This window comes from Stegostoma tigrinum, chromosome 34 (assembly GCF_030684315.1).
Source record: "Stegostoma tigrinum isolate sSteTig4 chromosome 34, sSteTig4.hap1, whole genome shotgun sequence".
Taxonomy (NCBI): Eukaryota; Metazoa; Chordata; class Chondrichthyes; order Orectolobiformes; family Stegostomatidae; genus Stegostoma; species Stegostoma tigrinum.
In genome coordinates this window covers 26,255,989-26,274,638 of record NC_081387.1, presented here as the reverse complement: position 1 = coordinate 26,274,638, position 18,650 = coordinate 26,255,989, and the positions used below count along the sequence as shown (strand labels likewise).

At 46.1% G+C, this 18,650-nt stretch overlaps 1 protein-coding gene across 1 annotated transcript; it reads right to left on the bottom strand.

Moving 5' to 3' along the window:
* Positions 1-4,981: 4,981 nt before the first annotated feature.
* On the bottom strand, positions 4,982-18,006 carry LOC125467668 (tubulin beta-4B chain). The gene is made up of 4 exons (XM_048563815.2): positions 17,852-18,006; positions 9,365-9,473; positions 8,698-8,808; positions 4,982-8,168 (listed from the first exon to the last, which is right to left on the bottom strand). The coding sequence occupies exons 1-4, from the start codon at positions 17,906-17,908 to the stop codon at positions 7,108-7,110; spliced, it is 1,338 nt and encodes a 445-aa protein (XP_048419772.1). The 5' UTR covers positions 17,909-18,006; the 3' UTR covers positions 4,982-7,107.
* Between the last annotated feature and the right edge of the window lie 644 nt (positions 18,007-18,650).

Below are 18,650 nucleotides of genomic sequence, written 5' to 3'. Positions count from 1 at the left end.
TGGGAGTTCCAAGAGTTTAACCGATTAAGACCCAATACAACCTCCCAGCCAAGAAATACCACCAATCTATGTAGCATGGTTATAAGGCAGGAGGAGCAGGAGCTAAACCATGATCAGCTAGCCCCTGCTAACAACAATGGGATAACGGCCAGATAATCTGCCTTTGTAATGTTGATAAAGGAATAAATATCGGACCAAAACCTGAAGAAATCCACTATATTTCTTTGAAATCATACCTTGGCAATAGGAGCCAGACAGTACATACTACAAGATGCATCGAATGGGAATGAAACCATTGTCATCACTACAGTTACATTTCACTTCCTCATATGGTTTCTATTAGTTGTACACTGAGTTTTAAAAGGGTCCTTTTGTCAAGTCTTGTAACACTACTCACAGGAGTTTCAAAGAATGAGAGGTGGTCTCATTGAAACGGGATACTTGAGGGGCTTGACAAGATAAATACTGACAGAATGATTCCTCTCATAGTAGAGTCAAGGAGCAGAGGGCAGAGCCACAGAATAAAAGAGCACCAATTCAAGACTGAGGTGAGGAGGAATTTCTTCTCTCAGGCTTGTGAAGTTCTATCGTGTTAATGTCCTTAAGAATCTTATATGCTTTACTAAACTCACCTCTCATTCTATACATCAGTGAGTACAGGCCCGACCAAGTTAACCTCTCTTCACAAGGTCCCTCCATACACAGGATCAACCTCCTCGGCACTGCTTCTAATGCCAGTAAGTTTTTTTCCTAGATAAAGGGCCTGAAACTGTTTATGGTATTCCAGCTGCAGTTTAACTCGTGATTTGTATAGCTTTGGCAAACTTCTCTATTGTTACACTCCATGCTCTTAAGATAAAGGTCAGCATTTCGTTTGCCCTCCCTATTACGTGCACAACTTGGATGCTAGCTTCTTTACTATTTATGCACAAGAACTCCCAAATGCCACAGTGCTGCAGCTTTCTGCAGTCTTTTTATTTATAGGGGAGATGTCTGATGTAAGCTCTTTACTCAGATTGGTCGGGGAGTGGAATGCATTGCCGGAGAGGGTAGTGGAGTTGGCCTCATTAGGGGCATTTAAGCGGCTATTAGATAGGCATCTGGATATAAGGTATGGATGTAGGTATAAGGTAGGGGTGGAGGTTAGATAGCACTTAGGTTTAGGGGTAATACTTAGGCACATTTTGGGCCAAAGGGCCTGAACTGTGCTGTACAGTTCTATGTTCTCCTTCTAAACACTATTCAGCTCCTCTGTTCTTCCCATCAAGTTGCAAAACCTCAGACTTTTGTATATTATTGTCCATCTGCCAAACTTTTGTCCTCACATCCAACCTGCCGACATCCCTGTTCAAGCTCCTTGTGTCATCCTACCTGCTTGCCTTCTAACCAATCATTACCAAGCTTGGCAATAGGACATTCACTACCCTCATCCAAATCGTTGTGAATAATTGTGGCCCCAACTCCAATTTGAAGATGTGCAATAATGTCAGAAAGGACCGGAGAAACTCAGCAGAGCTGGCAGTGTCATAGTCACACAGCACAAAAACAGACCCTTTGGTCCAACCTGTCCGTGCCGAACATATTTCCAAACTAACCTATTCCTACCTGCCTGCATCCCTCCAAACCTTTCCTATCCCTGTACCTACCCAAACCTATTTGAAAAGTTGTAACTGTACCTGTACCCACCACTTCCTCTGGAAGATCATTCCACACACTTAATCACCTCTGCGTAAAGATGCATTTGCCTCTTCAGTCTTTTTAAAATCTCTCTCCTCTCACCATAAAAATGTGCCCTCTAGTCTTGAAATGCCCCCTCCCAGAGAAAAGACACCTACCATTAACCCTATCTATACCCATGATTTTATAAACTGCTGTAAGATTGCCTCTCAGCCTCCCACATTCCAGTAAAAGAAGTCCCAGACTTTGTTTATAATTCAAACCTTCCATATCCAGCAACATCCTGGTAAATCTCTTCTGAACAATCTCCCCTTTAATAACATGTTCCTAAAACTGGGCAACCAGAACTGAATACAGTACTCCAATGTTTTGAGCTCAATATGACTCTTCTTTGGAACAGTCACAGTGTATCACCTTTTAAATAATATTCTGTAATTGTTTTTTCAGCATATTTATTTGCATGTGCCCTTATATCTTATCTTGTGACTGTCTGCTCTGAGTCTGGGGGCAACAGTGACAGGAGTGTACCATTGTACTGTGGCATGTTTATAAAGGCCAGTCCTCATTGGCAACATTAAATGAGGCAGAATGTGCAAGTTTGAAGGGGACAATAATTCAATCAGCAAACTCAGGAGCAATGCCTAACACATCGTGCATTAACTGAAAGCAGGAGTGCAAACAAAACATTTCAATGCCGAGAGGTTGCTAAGGCAACGCTGCAGAGACATTCCTTCCAGCCAGCTGGATGGAACAGATTGAAATGAAGAGGGAATGCTAAACAACAGTTTGTCCATCCTCCACCATAAAGTTAGCTCCACATAGAGGACCAGGATCAATGGTGTCTTCATGTGGAAGTGCAGCAGGAAGTAATAGCTGGCATGTTAGCCTGGGAGTAATGAGAAAAACCATCCGGGGAAAGGCAAGTGAATACTAAAAGGCCACGAAGGAACGTGGCACAGATTGGAAAGGTTTCAGTAACTTCCTTCAGAAGACCCAGCCAAGGCAGAGTCAGGTCAGGCAACATGGAGCTAGGGCAGCCTGGACGTTGTACATGAGATCAGTCTGAGGCACCCAGACCACGGACTGACCAGTTTAACTAAGCTGCATGCACTTTTCCTCTAGCTTCTGAAGATAGATAGGTTGTACCAGTATTTAAGCAGGCCATTCAGCCCCACTGGCCCTTACACTCCACACAAACACCCTCCCAATTCTCTGCATCTCCTTCAATCAACATACCTTTACCCGTTTCTTTCTCATTCATGTCTTTAACATTTCCTGAAACAAAACACAGAAAGAGACAAAGTGTGGAGCTGGATGAACACAGCAGGCCAAGCAGCATCTCAGGAGCGCAAAAGCTGACGTTTCCGGCCTAGACCCTTCATCAGAGAGGGGGATGGGGAGAGGGAAATGGAATAAATAGGGAGAGAGGGAGGTGGCCCACCTCAAGCCGCACCTCCATTTCCTACCTACCACCTCATCCCGCCTCGACCTGTCTGTCTTCCCTAGACTGACCTATCCCCTCCCACCCTCCTCACCTATACTCTCCTCTCCACCTATCTTGTTTTCTGTCCATCTTCGGTCCGCCTCCCCCTCTCTCCCTATTTATTCCAGTTCCCTCTCCCCTATCACAGAAAGAGACAATATGGCCTAATGACCCCACGCTAGCTCACTTCAAACCAATCCCATTAGTCCCATCTTTATCTTAGTGGCTCCTTGTGGCACAGAGTTCAGGGTCCAGTGGACATCTGTCATGCAAATGATCCTTGCCGCAGACCACCATGTTATAGAGCACTGTCTACTTAGTTGATCACCCTGTGGTAGGATTGAAGAGTGGCCTGTATTCAATGGAATGTAGAAGGATGAGGGGGGAATCTGCCTGAAACTTACAGAATACTGGGAAGCTTGGATAAAGTGGACATGGAGATGTTTCCATCAATAAGAGACAAGGACTTAAGGGCATGGCCTCAGAGTGAAGGGACAACCCTTTAGAACTGCGATGAGGAGTGATTTCTTCAGCCAGAGGGTGGTGAATCTGTAGGGCTCATTGCTGCAGAGGCCAAGACACTGAGCATGTTTCTGACAGAGATCAGAAGTTCTTGATCAGGAAGGCAATCGAGTGCTACAGGGCAAAGGCAGGGAAATGAGGCTGCGAAACATTGAGCCACAATTGAATGGTGGAGCAGACTGATGGGCCAAATTTTGCTCCAATATCTTGTAGACTGCAGCCATGATCCTCCTTTAGGGCAGGATCTGTGGGGCCTGTTGACCTGGATTGCTTGAGGAATATCATTTGCTGGTCCAATGGGAAAAGACTGTTGTCCTTAAGGAGGTATGGTTTAGTGTGTGTGTCAGCAAGGCTCCCTGTGCTATGCAATATTGGGTCAGAGCCTGTGAAAATATCAGGGGCCACTCGTTCCCAGATCCCAAACTGCTCTCCCACCAGGTCCACCTGACAAAACTTACTTTAAAACACTGCATTGAGATTTGTCATTTCTGTTTAAAATAAATTTGTGTGATAATTGTTTTGAACTCAAAAGGTCACAGACATCACCTATTTTGGCCATAATCTTTAAAGGTAGAAGTCTCATATGAGAATTGTTGCATAATAATAGTGATTACTGTGAGATATTAAAAAAGACAGGATACACAAATGTTGTTGATTAAACGATCAGTATATCAGGCATAGTAGGAACTGCAGATGCTGGAGAATCTGAGATAACAAGATGTAGAACTGGATAAACACAGCAGGCCAAGCAGCAGAGGAGCAGGAAGGCTGATGTTTTGGGCCTGGACCCTTCATCAGACCTGTACTCACCCTTCTTATCAGCCTGAACAGTGGTAAGGAGATTGAAAGTGTATAAAAATCCTGAATAGGGCTGGACAAACTAGACAGGGGCATGTTTCCCCATGAACCAGCAGGCAGGGACAGCACTGAGATGGGGGAAGACCACATATGTAACAATGCTGTGGTTTTAAGGCATTTTGTCCTGGGTTTATTTTAAGAGGTTTTAAGGCAGACATTGAGCAGTTTCAGAGCCATTCAAGTAAATACCTCTTGAGGCCTTTTTTTGTTAAAGAATTGGAACACTAGAAGCAGCTTGAACAGGTGAGGTCAAGCTCCCACAGAACTAGGGGGTTTAGTTTCACTTTCTGCAGTTTATAACTGGGGTCTCAGCAGGGTTGAAAGCTGCAGTAAAGTTCTCCCATCTGCTACACAGTTACAGGCTAGTTTCGCGGCATCTGGATTTGTGCATTAGGCTTCACCCTGCAGAAATGGAGGCAACCAAAAAAACAGACAGCAATATATCGCAAAGAAAACTGGTTTTATTTGTCAGTTAAGAAACAGGCCGGCTTTATACTTTTCAATATGAAAAAAACAAAAAAAAAAAGGAAGAGAAGGGTGCGATTTATAAAAACAGTAACAGGACATTGACAGCAGCAAAATGCAAACAAAAGGAAAAATTGAAAGACCAGGTGAGAACTCAGTAAGCAGCAACATGGAAAACAAAGAACATCTAGGTCACAATCCTTCAAAAAGGTTCATTAAAGGCTCAACAGGTAAAAGAACACTGTCTCACACCACCCCCTTGGCCATCAGGAACACCCTTCCTGTTAGCAACTAGTGACAAGTTGAGCACAGTGTAACTTTACAGCAAATTCTGCTTCCCCTCAAAAAAAAATTCCACAGCTGGCAGTGTGGAATTAACTCATCCTCCAGCCACACTGCTGGCTCAGCTATTCTGACAATTAGAGACCAAAACAAAAGGGTTTATTTGTGGGAAAAATCCCCAAACAGGGCACATAGACAGGTAGAGAAGGAAGATTGTATTCAGACAATACAAACTCAACCAGACAGTTTGAACAAGCAGTTGAAAAGTAGGACACATCTAAAAACAGACAAAGTTTACAGCATCACAGGTTCAACAATCTCACAGGAAAGTTGGTAAGAGAGAAATGTAGTTTTTACTTCCTGTACAGCTCAGACAATTCCTTCATGTGTAATGAACAAAGATGCAGGATTTTGAAGTGGTTTTTGAGACTCTTGTGCCAAATTATTGTGCATTCTTGTTTTGCAGTTCAGCATCACTGGGCATCAGTTGACACCAGCCATTGCCTGGCTGGCTGATAGATCTAGGGCCAACCACAGCATAGCCCAAACCCAGGCAACAAGCTCACTCTTGGAGCCCTGGCCCCACTAGATAAGCCCAAAGTGAGTGAAAGGCATGCAGTGAACATTGAAACCGGACCAACAGTACACACAAGGCAGATCCTCTGCCTTCTGCGCACTGGACAGCGAGGTGCGAGAGAGCAGGCCAGCGAACTTCAAACCCAACTGAAACAGAAGCCACCAGCGTCCTGTCAGAACAATTTGACCAATCAAGAAGTGGGGTGGCGGATCTCCAAACCTGGTTTTGGACTATGACGCTACACCTACAAATAAAGCATGTATTTGGGAAGCTTTCTCTCCTGATATTTAAAAGGGAGATCCCTATCAATGTTTCTCCACTAGCACAGATCCATTTCCAAGCAACCCCCATGTTTTCAAAAGGAAGAAAGTGTGTTGTGAAGGCCCTCTCTTTTGGGGGTCAAACAGGATCTTTGGGCCAACTGAACAAAAGGCATGGAATTGGATTCCATTAAAATAGTGGAATGTCAGTGACTGCTGGTGCACAGCACTACCAAAAGTCAGGAGCAACGTTTCAAATACACAAATTCTCTAATCCACCAGTTCAGGGGATGTTATTACACACCTACGGAGCAGGTAGGATTTGAATCCAGGCCTCCTGGCTCAGAGGTAGAGGCGCAACCGCCGTAGCACAAAAGCACCTGAACCAGATTTCAACCCAGCCACTGCTAATTCCCATCATCTGACCCTCTTCAAATCTTCACAACTCAGCTCCACCCACTCACCCAGACTGGTAGGCCCAACACTGAGACAATCGCCATGAAATTTCACATCTCAGCCTTTCAATTTCCCTCTATCCCAACATTCCTCAGGTCCTTCCTGTTTCAACCTCCCTCATCCTCACCCTCCCCTCCTTCAGTCAAGTGTGCCTACTAACTGCTCCCAACACAAAAAGTGAAATTAAAAGAAAACCACAAAAGTATCACTACCACACTCTCATGACGACCATGGCCCGTTTCGATTTAAAGCATGCAAAATAGGACTGGGGTGCAGGGCGTGTTTCACATCTGGGGCCATGGTGCTTTAGCTGGGGAACTGAGACAATACATCTGGTGCTGGAATTACAATGGAGGGGGAAATGGGGATGAAGGGGTTAAAAAATTTCCTTTGAACTCAAGTCCTGTGGAACCCGAGGGCCCACGGACCCCGCCTGTTTTAAACAATTATTTTTTCTCCTGCTGTTTTGTTGTTAAAAAGGATGTTTTATGTACACAGCAAAAAAGGCGGGAGCAACCGACTGGCCCTCAGGCCTCATCTTGCTCAATCTCCTCTTCAAACTCTCCCTCCTCCTCTGCGGTGGCATCCTGGTACTGCTGGTACTCAGAGACCAGGTCGTTCATGTTGCTCTCGGCCTCGGTGAACTCCATCTCGTCCATGCCCTCGCCCGTGTACCAGTGCAGGAAGGCTTTGCGCCGGAACATGGCGGTGAACTGCTCCGAGATGCGCTTGAAGAGCTCCTGGATGGCAGTGCTGTTGCCGATGAAGGTGACGGCCATCTTGAGGCCACGCGGCGGGATGTCACACACTGCCGTCTTGACATTGTTGGGGATCCATTCCACGAAGTAGCTGCTGTTCTTGTTCTGCACATTCAGCATCTGCTCATCCACCTCCTTCATGGACATGCGTCCTCTGAAGACCGCCGCCACCGTCAGGTAGCGGCCGTGGCGTGGGTCACAGGCTGCCATCATGTTCTTGGCATCGAAAACCTGCTGGGTCAGCTCGGGAACGGTCAGGGCCCGGTACTGCTGGCTCCCACGGCTGGTGAGGGGGGCGAAGCCGGGCATGAAGAAGTGGAGGCGCGGGAAGGGGACCATGTTGACGGCCAGCTTGCGCAAGTCGGCGTTGAGCTGGCCAGGGAAGCGCAGGCAGGTGGTCACCCCGCTCATGGTGGCCGAGACCAGATGGTTGAGGTCCCCATAGGTTGGGGTGGTCAGCTTGAGGGTGCGGAAGCAGATGTCGTACAGGGCCTCGTTGTCAATGCAGTAGGTCTCATCGGTGTTCTCCACCAGCTGATGCACCGAAAGCGTGGCGTTGTACGGCTCGACCACCGTGTCTGACACCTTCGGGGAGGGCACCACGCTGAAGGTGTTCATGATGCGGTCCGGGTACTCCTCGCGGATCTTGCTGATCAGCAGCGTGCCCATGCCTGAACCAGTGCCACCGCCAAGCGAGTGGGTCAGCTGGAATCCCTGCAGGCAGTCACAGCTCTCTGCCTCCTTCCTCACCACGTCCAGCACTGAGTCCACCAGCTCTGCCCCCTCTGTGTAGTGTCCCTTCGCCCAGTTGTTGCCTGCACCACTCTGGCCTGGAAAACACAAATGGCAAGCGTTGGAGAGGATGGGAGAGGAGGTGAACAAAGACCAGAACATACACGTGCCCTGCTAGTCTACAGATACTCTATTACTTTGATCAAAACTACAGTTTCAGGATAAATGCTGGTATCACATTGATGCTCCATTTACCAAAAATCCAGAAAACACTGCCCCAAACCTTCAATTAGCCCCCTAGTTGTTTTCAACATGAGGATTACCCAATGACCTACTCAAGTTGGCAAAGGAATAGATTTTTCCCAGGGCTAGACTGCTCCTCACTGGATGCCCAGCTCCCTCATTTTGACAGACACCCCATTTCTGCCACGCTCGGTTGGGGAATTGGAGTCTTGCTGTGCAGGTTCTGGAGTGGATCACAGAGGGTGATCCAGCCTCAGCAAGATGGAGGGTACAGGATCTCAGTTGTGGAGATTCCCAGAATAGAAAGATGAGGGAATTTCAACCCTCCTCCACTCCAAAATGCACAACTCAATCAGGTAGACCTCAAAAGCAGCCTGCACTTACCGAACACAAAGTTATCCGGTCGGAAGATCTGCCCAAATGGTCCAGAGCGAACAGAGTCCATGGTGCCAGGCTCTAGGTCCACCAGGATGGCACGGGGAACATATTTACCTCCTGGGAAGAGAGAGAGAGAGAGAAAAACAAGCTTGCTTGGAAAGATCCTTCAACTGCAACATGTCCCCTTCCCACTTGGTGGATGAACAGAGGGAATAACGGAGATGGATGCAGCACACCTTCCCATTACAATAACAGCAGAAAGACAGGCCACTGATCTCAGTTTAGCGATGGACATGTTAAACAGCTAATAGCTGAGCTGGGCCACCTCCACACCAACATCCAATTTCACACAGGGCATGACGAGAGAGTGAATCTATTCCCCAGTGTAGAGACACTCTGTTCCACCCTCCCATTTACAATCACACACCAACAGGGATGCCTCACTGCCAGACAGGGCAACAGCTTCTGGCTGATTGGGAGCATGCTCCCAGTTTCCTCCTCTGCCCACTGCATACAAAACATGCCACTAGCCACCCAAATCTGCCCCACATGGTTCCAACAAGCAACCTCCAGAGAGAGGAGGAGATCTGGAGGGTAGGGGGAGAATGGAAGGAGGTAGTACCAGTTCCCACACCTGCTTCTTTCCACCCTACACCAGACTACAGGGCAGTACCTGATGCCTCATTGTAGTAGACGTTAATGCGATCCAGCTGAAGGTCACTGTCTCCATGGTAGGTACCAGTCGGGTCGATGCCATGTTCATCACTGATGACTTCCCAGAACTGTGGAGGAGAGCAGAAACTGGAATTAGAGCAGTTTGGGGCAGGACACTGAGCACAGTCTACATACATCATTCTTTTCTATGCACAAAGATAGATGAGTGTATATTTATTCATTGAGGCTATGCCAGTCAACCTGCCCAGTTTCTACTTAAATAAAGCCTGGGTGTTAGCCGTCAATCAGTTAACAGGTGCATTCTCAACTGCAACATCTCTAGTAACTGGACTCCAACTGCCAATCAATCATGCTCTCAAGGTAGACTCTGCTGTTACACTGGGCTTCTCATACGTTCCAGCAATTACAAAATGAAAGGGCACTTTGTCAAGGCTTTTCTCCTCCCATCTACTGCCACTGCAGCAAAACAGCCAACAGTGCCCACTTGCAAAAGGTCTAACACAAAAGCACGCCACTTGGCCTGAATAATCTGTGCCTGTGTTTATAACATTCCTTGTGGTTGAATCTCTGGTAGAGTTTGTAGCTGGAAACCTGACATTCTCACCTACTCATTTCACCAGCCCCTTTGAAAGATCCAAGCTACTCAACGCAAACACTCTTATAGTGAGCACCACATTCTGCCCCTCTCTGGGTAATCCCATGTCAATTTCACATTAGATTCATTAGGGTGGACCCTAGTTTTTGACAGCCCCTCAAGTTTAGCTATTCTGATTGTCAAAATAAGAAATTCCACAGCACAAACTCAAAGTAATGCCACAGACAAGTTTTGGGATAAAACACTCCAGGACATGTGGGGGGGAAACTGCAGTTATTTCATACAGCATGACAGATTAAGATCAATAATATACACTTTCCTTGGCAGCTTTAAAATAAATTAAAAGATGTTCAACTGTAGCAGCAGGAAAAGTCCCTGAATTTGATAGAGAGCCTAGATTCTGAGCTCAGTAACAACCGAGACATTTTTTAAAATTCTCATAACATTCATGAGATGTGCCAGTTTCTAATTAAAAACACCAAGACTCCCCTCCAAACTGGAGCTTTTTAGCCCCAGAAAGCTAGATTTAAGGTAAGGATTCACAAATCTATTCCACATGGAATGTGTGAGGAACATGTGTCTGTGAGGTCAGGTTTAGAGTCGCTTCAAGACAGAGACTGCTGCTTATGAGCCTTGCCAAGAATTTTGCAACAAAAGCCAAAAAAACCAAGAGCCAAAAACACTCAAGCAGCTGTGGCAGGGCGAGTGGAAAGAGAAATTGGGAACATTTCAGATCCATGACCTAATGGGATACATTTCTGCAGTTTGTGTTTCAGGGCAGGGACTGTGGGCTCTGCACAGCAAAGTTGCTCAGAGATCTGAAAAATGCTAGCCAAGTGGGCGCAAGCTTCAATCAGAGTACCAGAATGAGAATCAGGAGCAGGAGAATGTAGAGATACTGGGAGAATAGGGAGATATGAGGAATTCTTTCACAAATGCCAGAGTGGACCCCTCATCTGTACTGCAGCACAGAATGAGTTTGCTCATGAACTGGATGAGCTTCTGTGCAGAGCCTTTCTTCCAACTCTCTCCCCTCCACCCCCCACCCCCCCAATCCCGTCCTTTCTGTCACACCCTCTGATCCTCCAGCTCCCCATACACCCTCAAATGTAGGTATCCCTGTCATTTCTGGGTTTAGCAGCTTCTCCTGAACTGATTAAAACAAAAAACCAAACTTACTGATGACAAATTCATGAACACATTGTCCCTTTTCTCCAACCCAAAAACTTTTAAAGACAGAAACCGTGGGCAGATTTCCCATTAAGTGAATGGCCTTATTTAGTGAATAACAGATCACCACAGGCCCCAGCAATAGACTATGAACAGGGTTAAAAATTGGCACCAATTCTCACAGGCTTGCCACATCACACAAATCTCAGAAACAAAGGGGGCAGCACAATGGACTAGGAGAAGGAGCACACACACTTATTGCCATATCCTGGGGTTTTTTTTCCTAAAAACAGGATTTTTGCAGTCAGTGAGGGAGCAGATAATTCCCTAGTCACAGCAGAGTAACGGGCATCATTCCAAACAAGCACCAGCTAGACCGTGCACTATGCCAGGTCTGAACACTGGCATTCAGTGGACCAGAAAGAGATTGAGCCTGGGAAATAGACAAAGAAATTGCACTGCATTGAAATAACCAGTCAGTGCCATACTGATACACAGAGTCCGATGCAGATTTATTAATAGACCATTACATTATTTGCGAACACCACAAAACAATGGCTGTACGGATCTGCAGTGTCAGGCACACAAAGCAACACCTTTCTCTTTACCCGCATTCAGCCAGTCTCAGTAATTTGTACAATCGCTCTGTGTCTCAGCCAACCAGAATTCCAATAACATTCCTTTCAAAATCAGGGCCCACCACCTCCCACAAACCAACCCCATTTAAAATAACTGGGTGGGGGAAGCATTAACTGGTAATGGAGCATTAACAGAGCACATTTTCCAACACGGGCGAAAAGGAAAGTGTGAACACAGTCCTTGGAAAGGAGAATCTGGGAGCAGATAGAAGATTCCAGATGTACAGCTTAGAAAGCCAGACAGATGTTAAAGATTGCACGGCCAAGGTGGGGGAAATCACAGTGAACGTGCAGATTTGAGGGGGGCTAAATTGGACTTATTTTGTGGGGAAACACAAGCAGCAATGTGAAGAATGAGGGGAAACTAAATCTGGAAGATAGAGCAAGAGCCAAAAGAAATATTATATATAAAGTTTATTTCCTTCCCTTGTTTGAAAACACATTGCTCCCAGAATCAGGGATTAGCTCATTTGCCACCACCCCCCTCCAAAGCAATCCTACTGTCTAGACAGACAGCCTTACGCAGTGTGTGAGCAGTGACCCTTGTGGCCTGCTGCAGCCATTCAACTAAAATAGCCACATTGGCAGCAGATCAAGGAAAACGGCTTGAAAATTCAGCAGCACATTGAGGCAGCATTAGCACTTGCAGTGGATTCAGGGGAAGACAGGAGGATGCATTTGCAGCAAGCTCCAGACAAGATGCCCCACCCTAGCCAGCCACTCACTCACTCCCCCATCAGACAGGAGGCTGAAGGACAAAAGAACAGAGACAAAAGAGGGAAAAATCCTCATCCATTCAGCTGGGTACTGCATTCCTGCACAAGGAAACAGCAGGGCGAAATCCTGATCAAAAATCATAGATGTATCACATTCTAAAGGAAAAAGGTTTTTTTTAAAATGGCTGTCTCTTATCCTCAGAGGGGACATATAATCTCAATTAAACTGCACAAGGTGAGGATTTCAAAGCTATGACATCAGCTCGGAAAACAGACAGACAACGTTACTGGTTGCCATTCTTTTTTGCCAATTGCAACATTGCTGAATTTGTAAAATCCGATTTTGTTCTTGTTTGCTTCCTTGTGCAGAATCCCTCAAGCAAGGCACCTCCTGACCTTGCAGCTGAACTTTAGCACAGGAGCCTTGCAGGCAGTGGGATGGGCACAGGCAGGACACTACAGAAATTTGGCAGGGGTCTGGAGATGGACACTGCCACAAGCCTGCTGCCAAGCCCCAGTCCTCCCATCGCACATTATTTTGCTATTTAGTTATTTAAGGGGTTTAACAAATAAATGTTAACTCCCAGTCTCAAACACCATGTCCAAATTGTAGAGTTTACCAAAGAACATCCATGTGCAATATCTCAGGACACGGCAGACCATATTTTATCTTCTACACAAGGCTTATGAGCCCAAGATCTCACTTGACCCCTCACTCCCTAAAGCTTGGCCCTCATTCACCCTGAAGGTGGATATTTCCCTCATTTCTCACATCCCTTTCCAGCTAAAGTTCTGGACTGGGGTATGAATAGATTGTGATATGACTAGCATAGACATGGGCCAAAGGGCCTCTGGCCATACTGCTGAAACAAAAACTGACTGGATAGCAATCAGCTACATGAACCACAGATGGCTTGCCACCCATGTCAGCTCATGTGCATTGTATCCTGCCATCCCAGGATTGAGATGTGCCAACTTGGCAGATAACAGGCACAAGGCAGAGGCCTGTCCCACTCTTAAAGCCAAGTCCTGTGTTGGGTGGGATTATCTATTCAATACTAGAAAACGTGATGACTGAGCAAAAAGCTCTCTGCTTCACTGAACAAAGATACAGTCAGGATAGTGGAGGAAGTGGCAGGCGGAAGTGCTCAGATCAGGGAGAGATCCTCTAAATCAATGCTCTGTTCTTTAAAAAGGATTGAAAGTGGTCCAAACATCACAATACAGCAATCTGGTAGCCCTACTGAAAAGCCACAAGAATGATCCCTTAAACATTTTTAATTAATACTGCAAAGATTTATCTTTAATTACAGCAAGATCATTTCTGCATCAGTAGGAATTCAGGATGGAGGAGTGTAAGGGTATGAGAGACATGCTGATCTCAATTTTCTCAAATTAGAGGGCAGCCTTTCAATGAGCAAACCAGCTACTGATCCTGTTTCCAGGCTTACCACCACCTCCGATTGGAAAGACATTTCTTAGAGGGAGGGATGGCACACTCCCAACCACCATCTGCTTGAACCACAGGGGTCACAACCAGTCCAAGACAATGAAAGGACAGCACTGAGGGGTTACAAGTGACTACTGGCCAACTCAACCATCACCATTCCCATATATCCCAAACCCAAGTAGCCAGCCTCACCGTGGCCCTGTTGCAATGGCTGTTTCAGATGTTTTACCCAAAGCTTGCCACTCTATTCTGGAAAACTGACTCAAGAAGCAACAATTTATGGTTCAGTACTCCCTCCGCACACAATGTCCCAAATAGTCAACATCCAAAGGACAGCCATACGGCCTTGCAGCCCATAGAATCTCAAATTTACAGCACAGAGGGCGCTGTTTGGCCCATCATGTCAGTGCTGGCTGTACAAGAACTCAGTGTTCTTGTTGCATTATACACAAGTTTAGCACTAAATTACAGATGCGAGACCAAACAACAACTAGAGTAACTTGTCAGGCTTCATTATTTCTAATATATACATTCCTGAAAAAAGATTGTAGTAGAGATTCCTCTTTCACCCATCAGGACCCAATCACAAGAATATCAAAATCTCAGGAAAAAATACAGTCAAAAGTAAAAACAAAACAAAGTGCAATTGAAAGAATTAATATAAATGCAAAGCTTTCACTCAACTTCATTAAATTGATGAACATGACAACTTGGAAAATTTGGTTTAATTTTCAAATGCCCTGAATGGTTTAGGGATGAGTTCAGGACTCTTAGGCTTCAGGGAATCCTGGTCGGAAAACCATTTCACTAGTTTTAAAATTGTTAAATTACTCGACGGTGAAAGGGACCAGTCACAGCAGAACCCTCAAACGAACCCACAACGGCTGGGATGGAATCAAAACCAAGAGAGAAACATGTGGGGAATTTTAATTTTTTTTGTACAAATTGAGCGAAGAGCTGGGGCTGGGGCGGGAAGTGCAATGATTATATTAGACAAATGAAAGATGCCACACATGAAACCAGACAACGAGCGAACCTGTTGGAACAATTCAGAAAAAAGGTTAAATGGGAATTAGAACAGTTCAGGGCAATGGGATACATGTTTAATGCAGAGAGTGTAACAGGCAGGAAACGTTTATTCCAAATGGAAATTTGTACATTTTAATTTGCTAACCTCTTCACAAAAGGTGCGACTACGGAAGTTATTTGCATGTGTTACTCCAGGATGTAGCCACCGATCTCGCCTATTGATGAACCCCGTGAATAGTGGTTAATCACCTGAATTGTGTGTGTGACTCAAACCGTTTTGTCCTATTGTTACATACTGTATCGCTTCAGTATGTAATTCTCACTTTTGTCGTTGATTTATAGGAAGCAACAAGGTGTTTTACGTGACCCATTATTTTCTGGCGACGCACAAGTCCCTTGCCTGCGGGGGGCACATCCTTTAACAATACTAGCACAAGTGGACTTCTCCGAGCCCTGTAACATTGGCATGTGCTCACAAGCCCGCAAGACACAGATGAGCTATATTTGAACAGTGCTCTCAGAAGAGGTCACAGGATTACAAGTGAGGCCGTAGCCTCAAACATCTTTTTTAATAAAAATTACTTCTGTTCAGTACTGAAACGGTGCTGGGGACGGGGGGTGGGGCCTGTGGGAGAGATGTTGCAGCTCACGATGGACAATAAGATCATTACAGCCAACGGATTCTGAAGGGGGGAGGGGGGGTCTGCCCACTCTGCCCTGCAAGTGCCAACTCCCTGCAGCGTCCTGGCTGCCCCAGCAGTCTGTTAAAAAGAGAAGAAATAGATGGCCAGATCAATCCAGAGAAAGGTGAAGACCGCGAGGTCCTCCACGTCTGTTTACTACAATAGAACAGATAGCACCATAATCCTTTCCCCAGCCACTATCACAACCCGAGTTTCCCCTCGCGGGAACAGATGGGAAAAAGAATCGAATGTGGACTTTTAAAAATAAGTGTCACTTGGAAAGGTTTGCCTGGACTGCCGTCGTTCATTACTCAACACGAAAATGGATTAGATACTCGACAAAAAAAATGAGGTTAAGGGGACTAAACGGATCTTCGTGTCAAAGAGGTAGTATTGAGGCGACGGGCCGAACAGTCTCCGAGGACCTAAAAGCACGTCCCTCCGGTGAAGCGGGGCGGAAAGATTTGAGATTGAAGGCAACAGTAACTTGCAGGGACGGTCAGGACGACCCAGAGCTGGCGACAAAATGAGGCCAGTGTTACAGCGTAGCAGGAGATGGAAATCCGGAGCTGAGTTTGTCCCAGAACAGAACAGGAACTCCGCTGCCTTCAAAATTAGCTGAAGAAAGGCAAGGAAGAAAAATACCGAAGCTGCTGGAACCTCAGCAGGTCTCCTTCAGAAAAGGGTCACCAGACCCGAAACATTAACTGATTCTGCTTTACAGATGCTTCCAGACCGTGCTTATTCCCGATTTACAGCATCTGCAGTTCTTTATGAAGGCAAAGTTTTGATTCATAATTATAGTTATTTTCCGTGGAGTGTAAATAAACGCAGAATCCCAGCCAACTGTATTAGCTGGGACAGGTCCCAGATTTGCAACTGGCCTGGAGAAATCCTGTGGTTCATTTTAACCTAGTTGGTTGCACGTTAACTTTCGGAATGCAGCATTGTATCTCCCTGATTCCCACAGTAATTGCTCACAATGTTCAGAGACACTATCCGCTTCAGGCTGGAAAGGGGCTGGGTGGGCGGGGAAATGAACTTCTCAAAAAAATTTGAATTCAAAAAAGAGAGGAGAGAGAGAGAGAGAGAGAGCCGTTTGGCGCCTCACCTCCCTCAGCCCATTGGCTAGCTCGGTTTTTGGCGCCTCTACAATTTCCCTCCAAGACACTCTGCCCAGTAGGAGCTCGGTTCACGGCAGTTAGACTAACATACTCAGATTTCCCCCCCCCCCCAAACAAACCAGGAATCCAGTCTACAGAGACCAACACTGTTGGATCCCAACAAGTGACCTCAGTTCCCCTCCCCCACGAGACCTTACTTATTCCCCCAAGTCTCTAGATCCCCTGAAAAAGACCAATTTCTCTCCACATCCCTGTCTCGCTGGTTAATTTCTCTCCGCCACCACACCCGCCCCCCCTCCAGTCTCTGAATTCCAGTGCCAGTGAAACATTGCACTTTTTTGGGGAAAAAAAAAGTAGAAACGAGCATTAGCCCCTTGTAACATTGAGATCTCTTTGTAACACAATCCCACAGATAGCAACCTGTTCAATCCGTTACTTGTGGTAAACGGCGTGTAACATTGTATAATCACATTACAGAGCCTTACCCACTCAGCAGGTTCAATGCAGCATTATGAGAAGGTCACGGACTAACCAGAACGTAATCTTAAAGGAAGCGTTTTTCCCTTGCAGCTCCCTCAATCTCAAACATCCTTTACGCAGTCCCCCCCTCCTTCTATTGGATTTATGCGCTAATTAAAACCTACGCTATATTAAAAAAACACGAGCAAAATCAGCCGTGTGGACCAAGAAGTGGAAATCGCGCTTAAATTCGCGTGTCAAGAGGACAAGACGGGCTAATTTCATTATCAAAAGATTCCCTACCTAATCCCTCTTTAAGGACATGTGGACACGTCAGTGAGAGCATTGACCAGAACTGACTTTCATCAAATTCCCGCAGCATTTACATCTCACCAACCCACATGGAGTTCAATCGAAAATGCATACATTTGCTCAAACGAAAGATAGTTATCGATCGCTGTGTATTCGCTGCTAAAATGGTCGAGATTACACTCTCTCTTCCCCCCGCCCCCCACATCCTAGACCAGAGCACGAGTCCGTTCATCGTAACGCTACTTCGGTTGGAAATTAACCATAAATTGCAAAAAAAAACTCTAGGTTTTCTTGGGCGTCTTTTTTTACCTTGGCACCGATCTGATTGCCGCACTGCCCGGCTTGTACATGCACGATCTCCCTCATTGTCAGGACTTTTTAAAGAATTTTTAAAAATCACACAAGAGTAAAGCACAGCAGACACTGCTCTACAGCGTAACCGCACTGTCAGTGTAACTACAGGCACCCCGCAACAAAGCTTATAAATGGGGTGGTGCCGCCTCTGCCAGCTCCCCCTTCCTATTGGACTGTGGGCACACGTGGCCCTGGAACCAGCCTGCCATTGGACGCGAAATGTTGCAGTAATTAACCAGGGGCGGCACGCAGGCCCACATGGAAAGACTCTGGGAGTTTGAGTCCCATTGCCATGCGAGACCCGAAACAGAAGGCCATGTCTTTGCAAATAGAGGTCTCCTGTTCATGAGGGCGTGGGGATTATCTCAGAGAACAATGGAGGCAGAGTTACTGAATGTGGCTGAGGCCCATTCCAGTAGATTCTTTTAATTTTTCTCTCTGTTGTTTTGTGCTGGGGGTCTCTCATCACTGGAAAGACATCACGTACATTGACTCAGCCAAATTGACCAGCAGTATCATTGAAATAGCTAAGAGTTGACCACATTGCTGTGGGTCTGGAGGCCAGACCAGGTAAAGACTTTGGATTTCCTTCCCTAAACCAGATTACGAAACCATATGGGATAATGGGAACTGCAGATGCTGGAGAATCGGCTATAACAAAGTGTAGAGCTGGATGAACACAGCAGGCCAAGCAGCATCTGCTCCTAAGTTACCGCTTGGCCTGCTGTGCTCATCCAGCTCTACACTTTGTTAT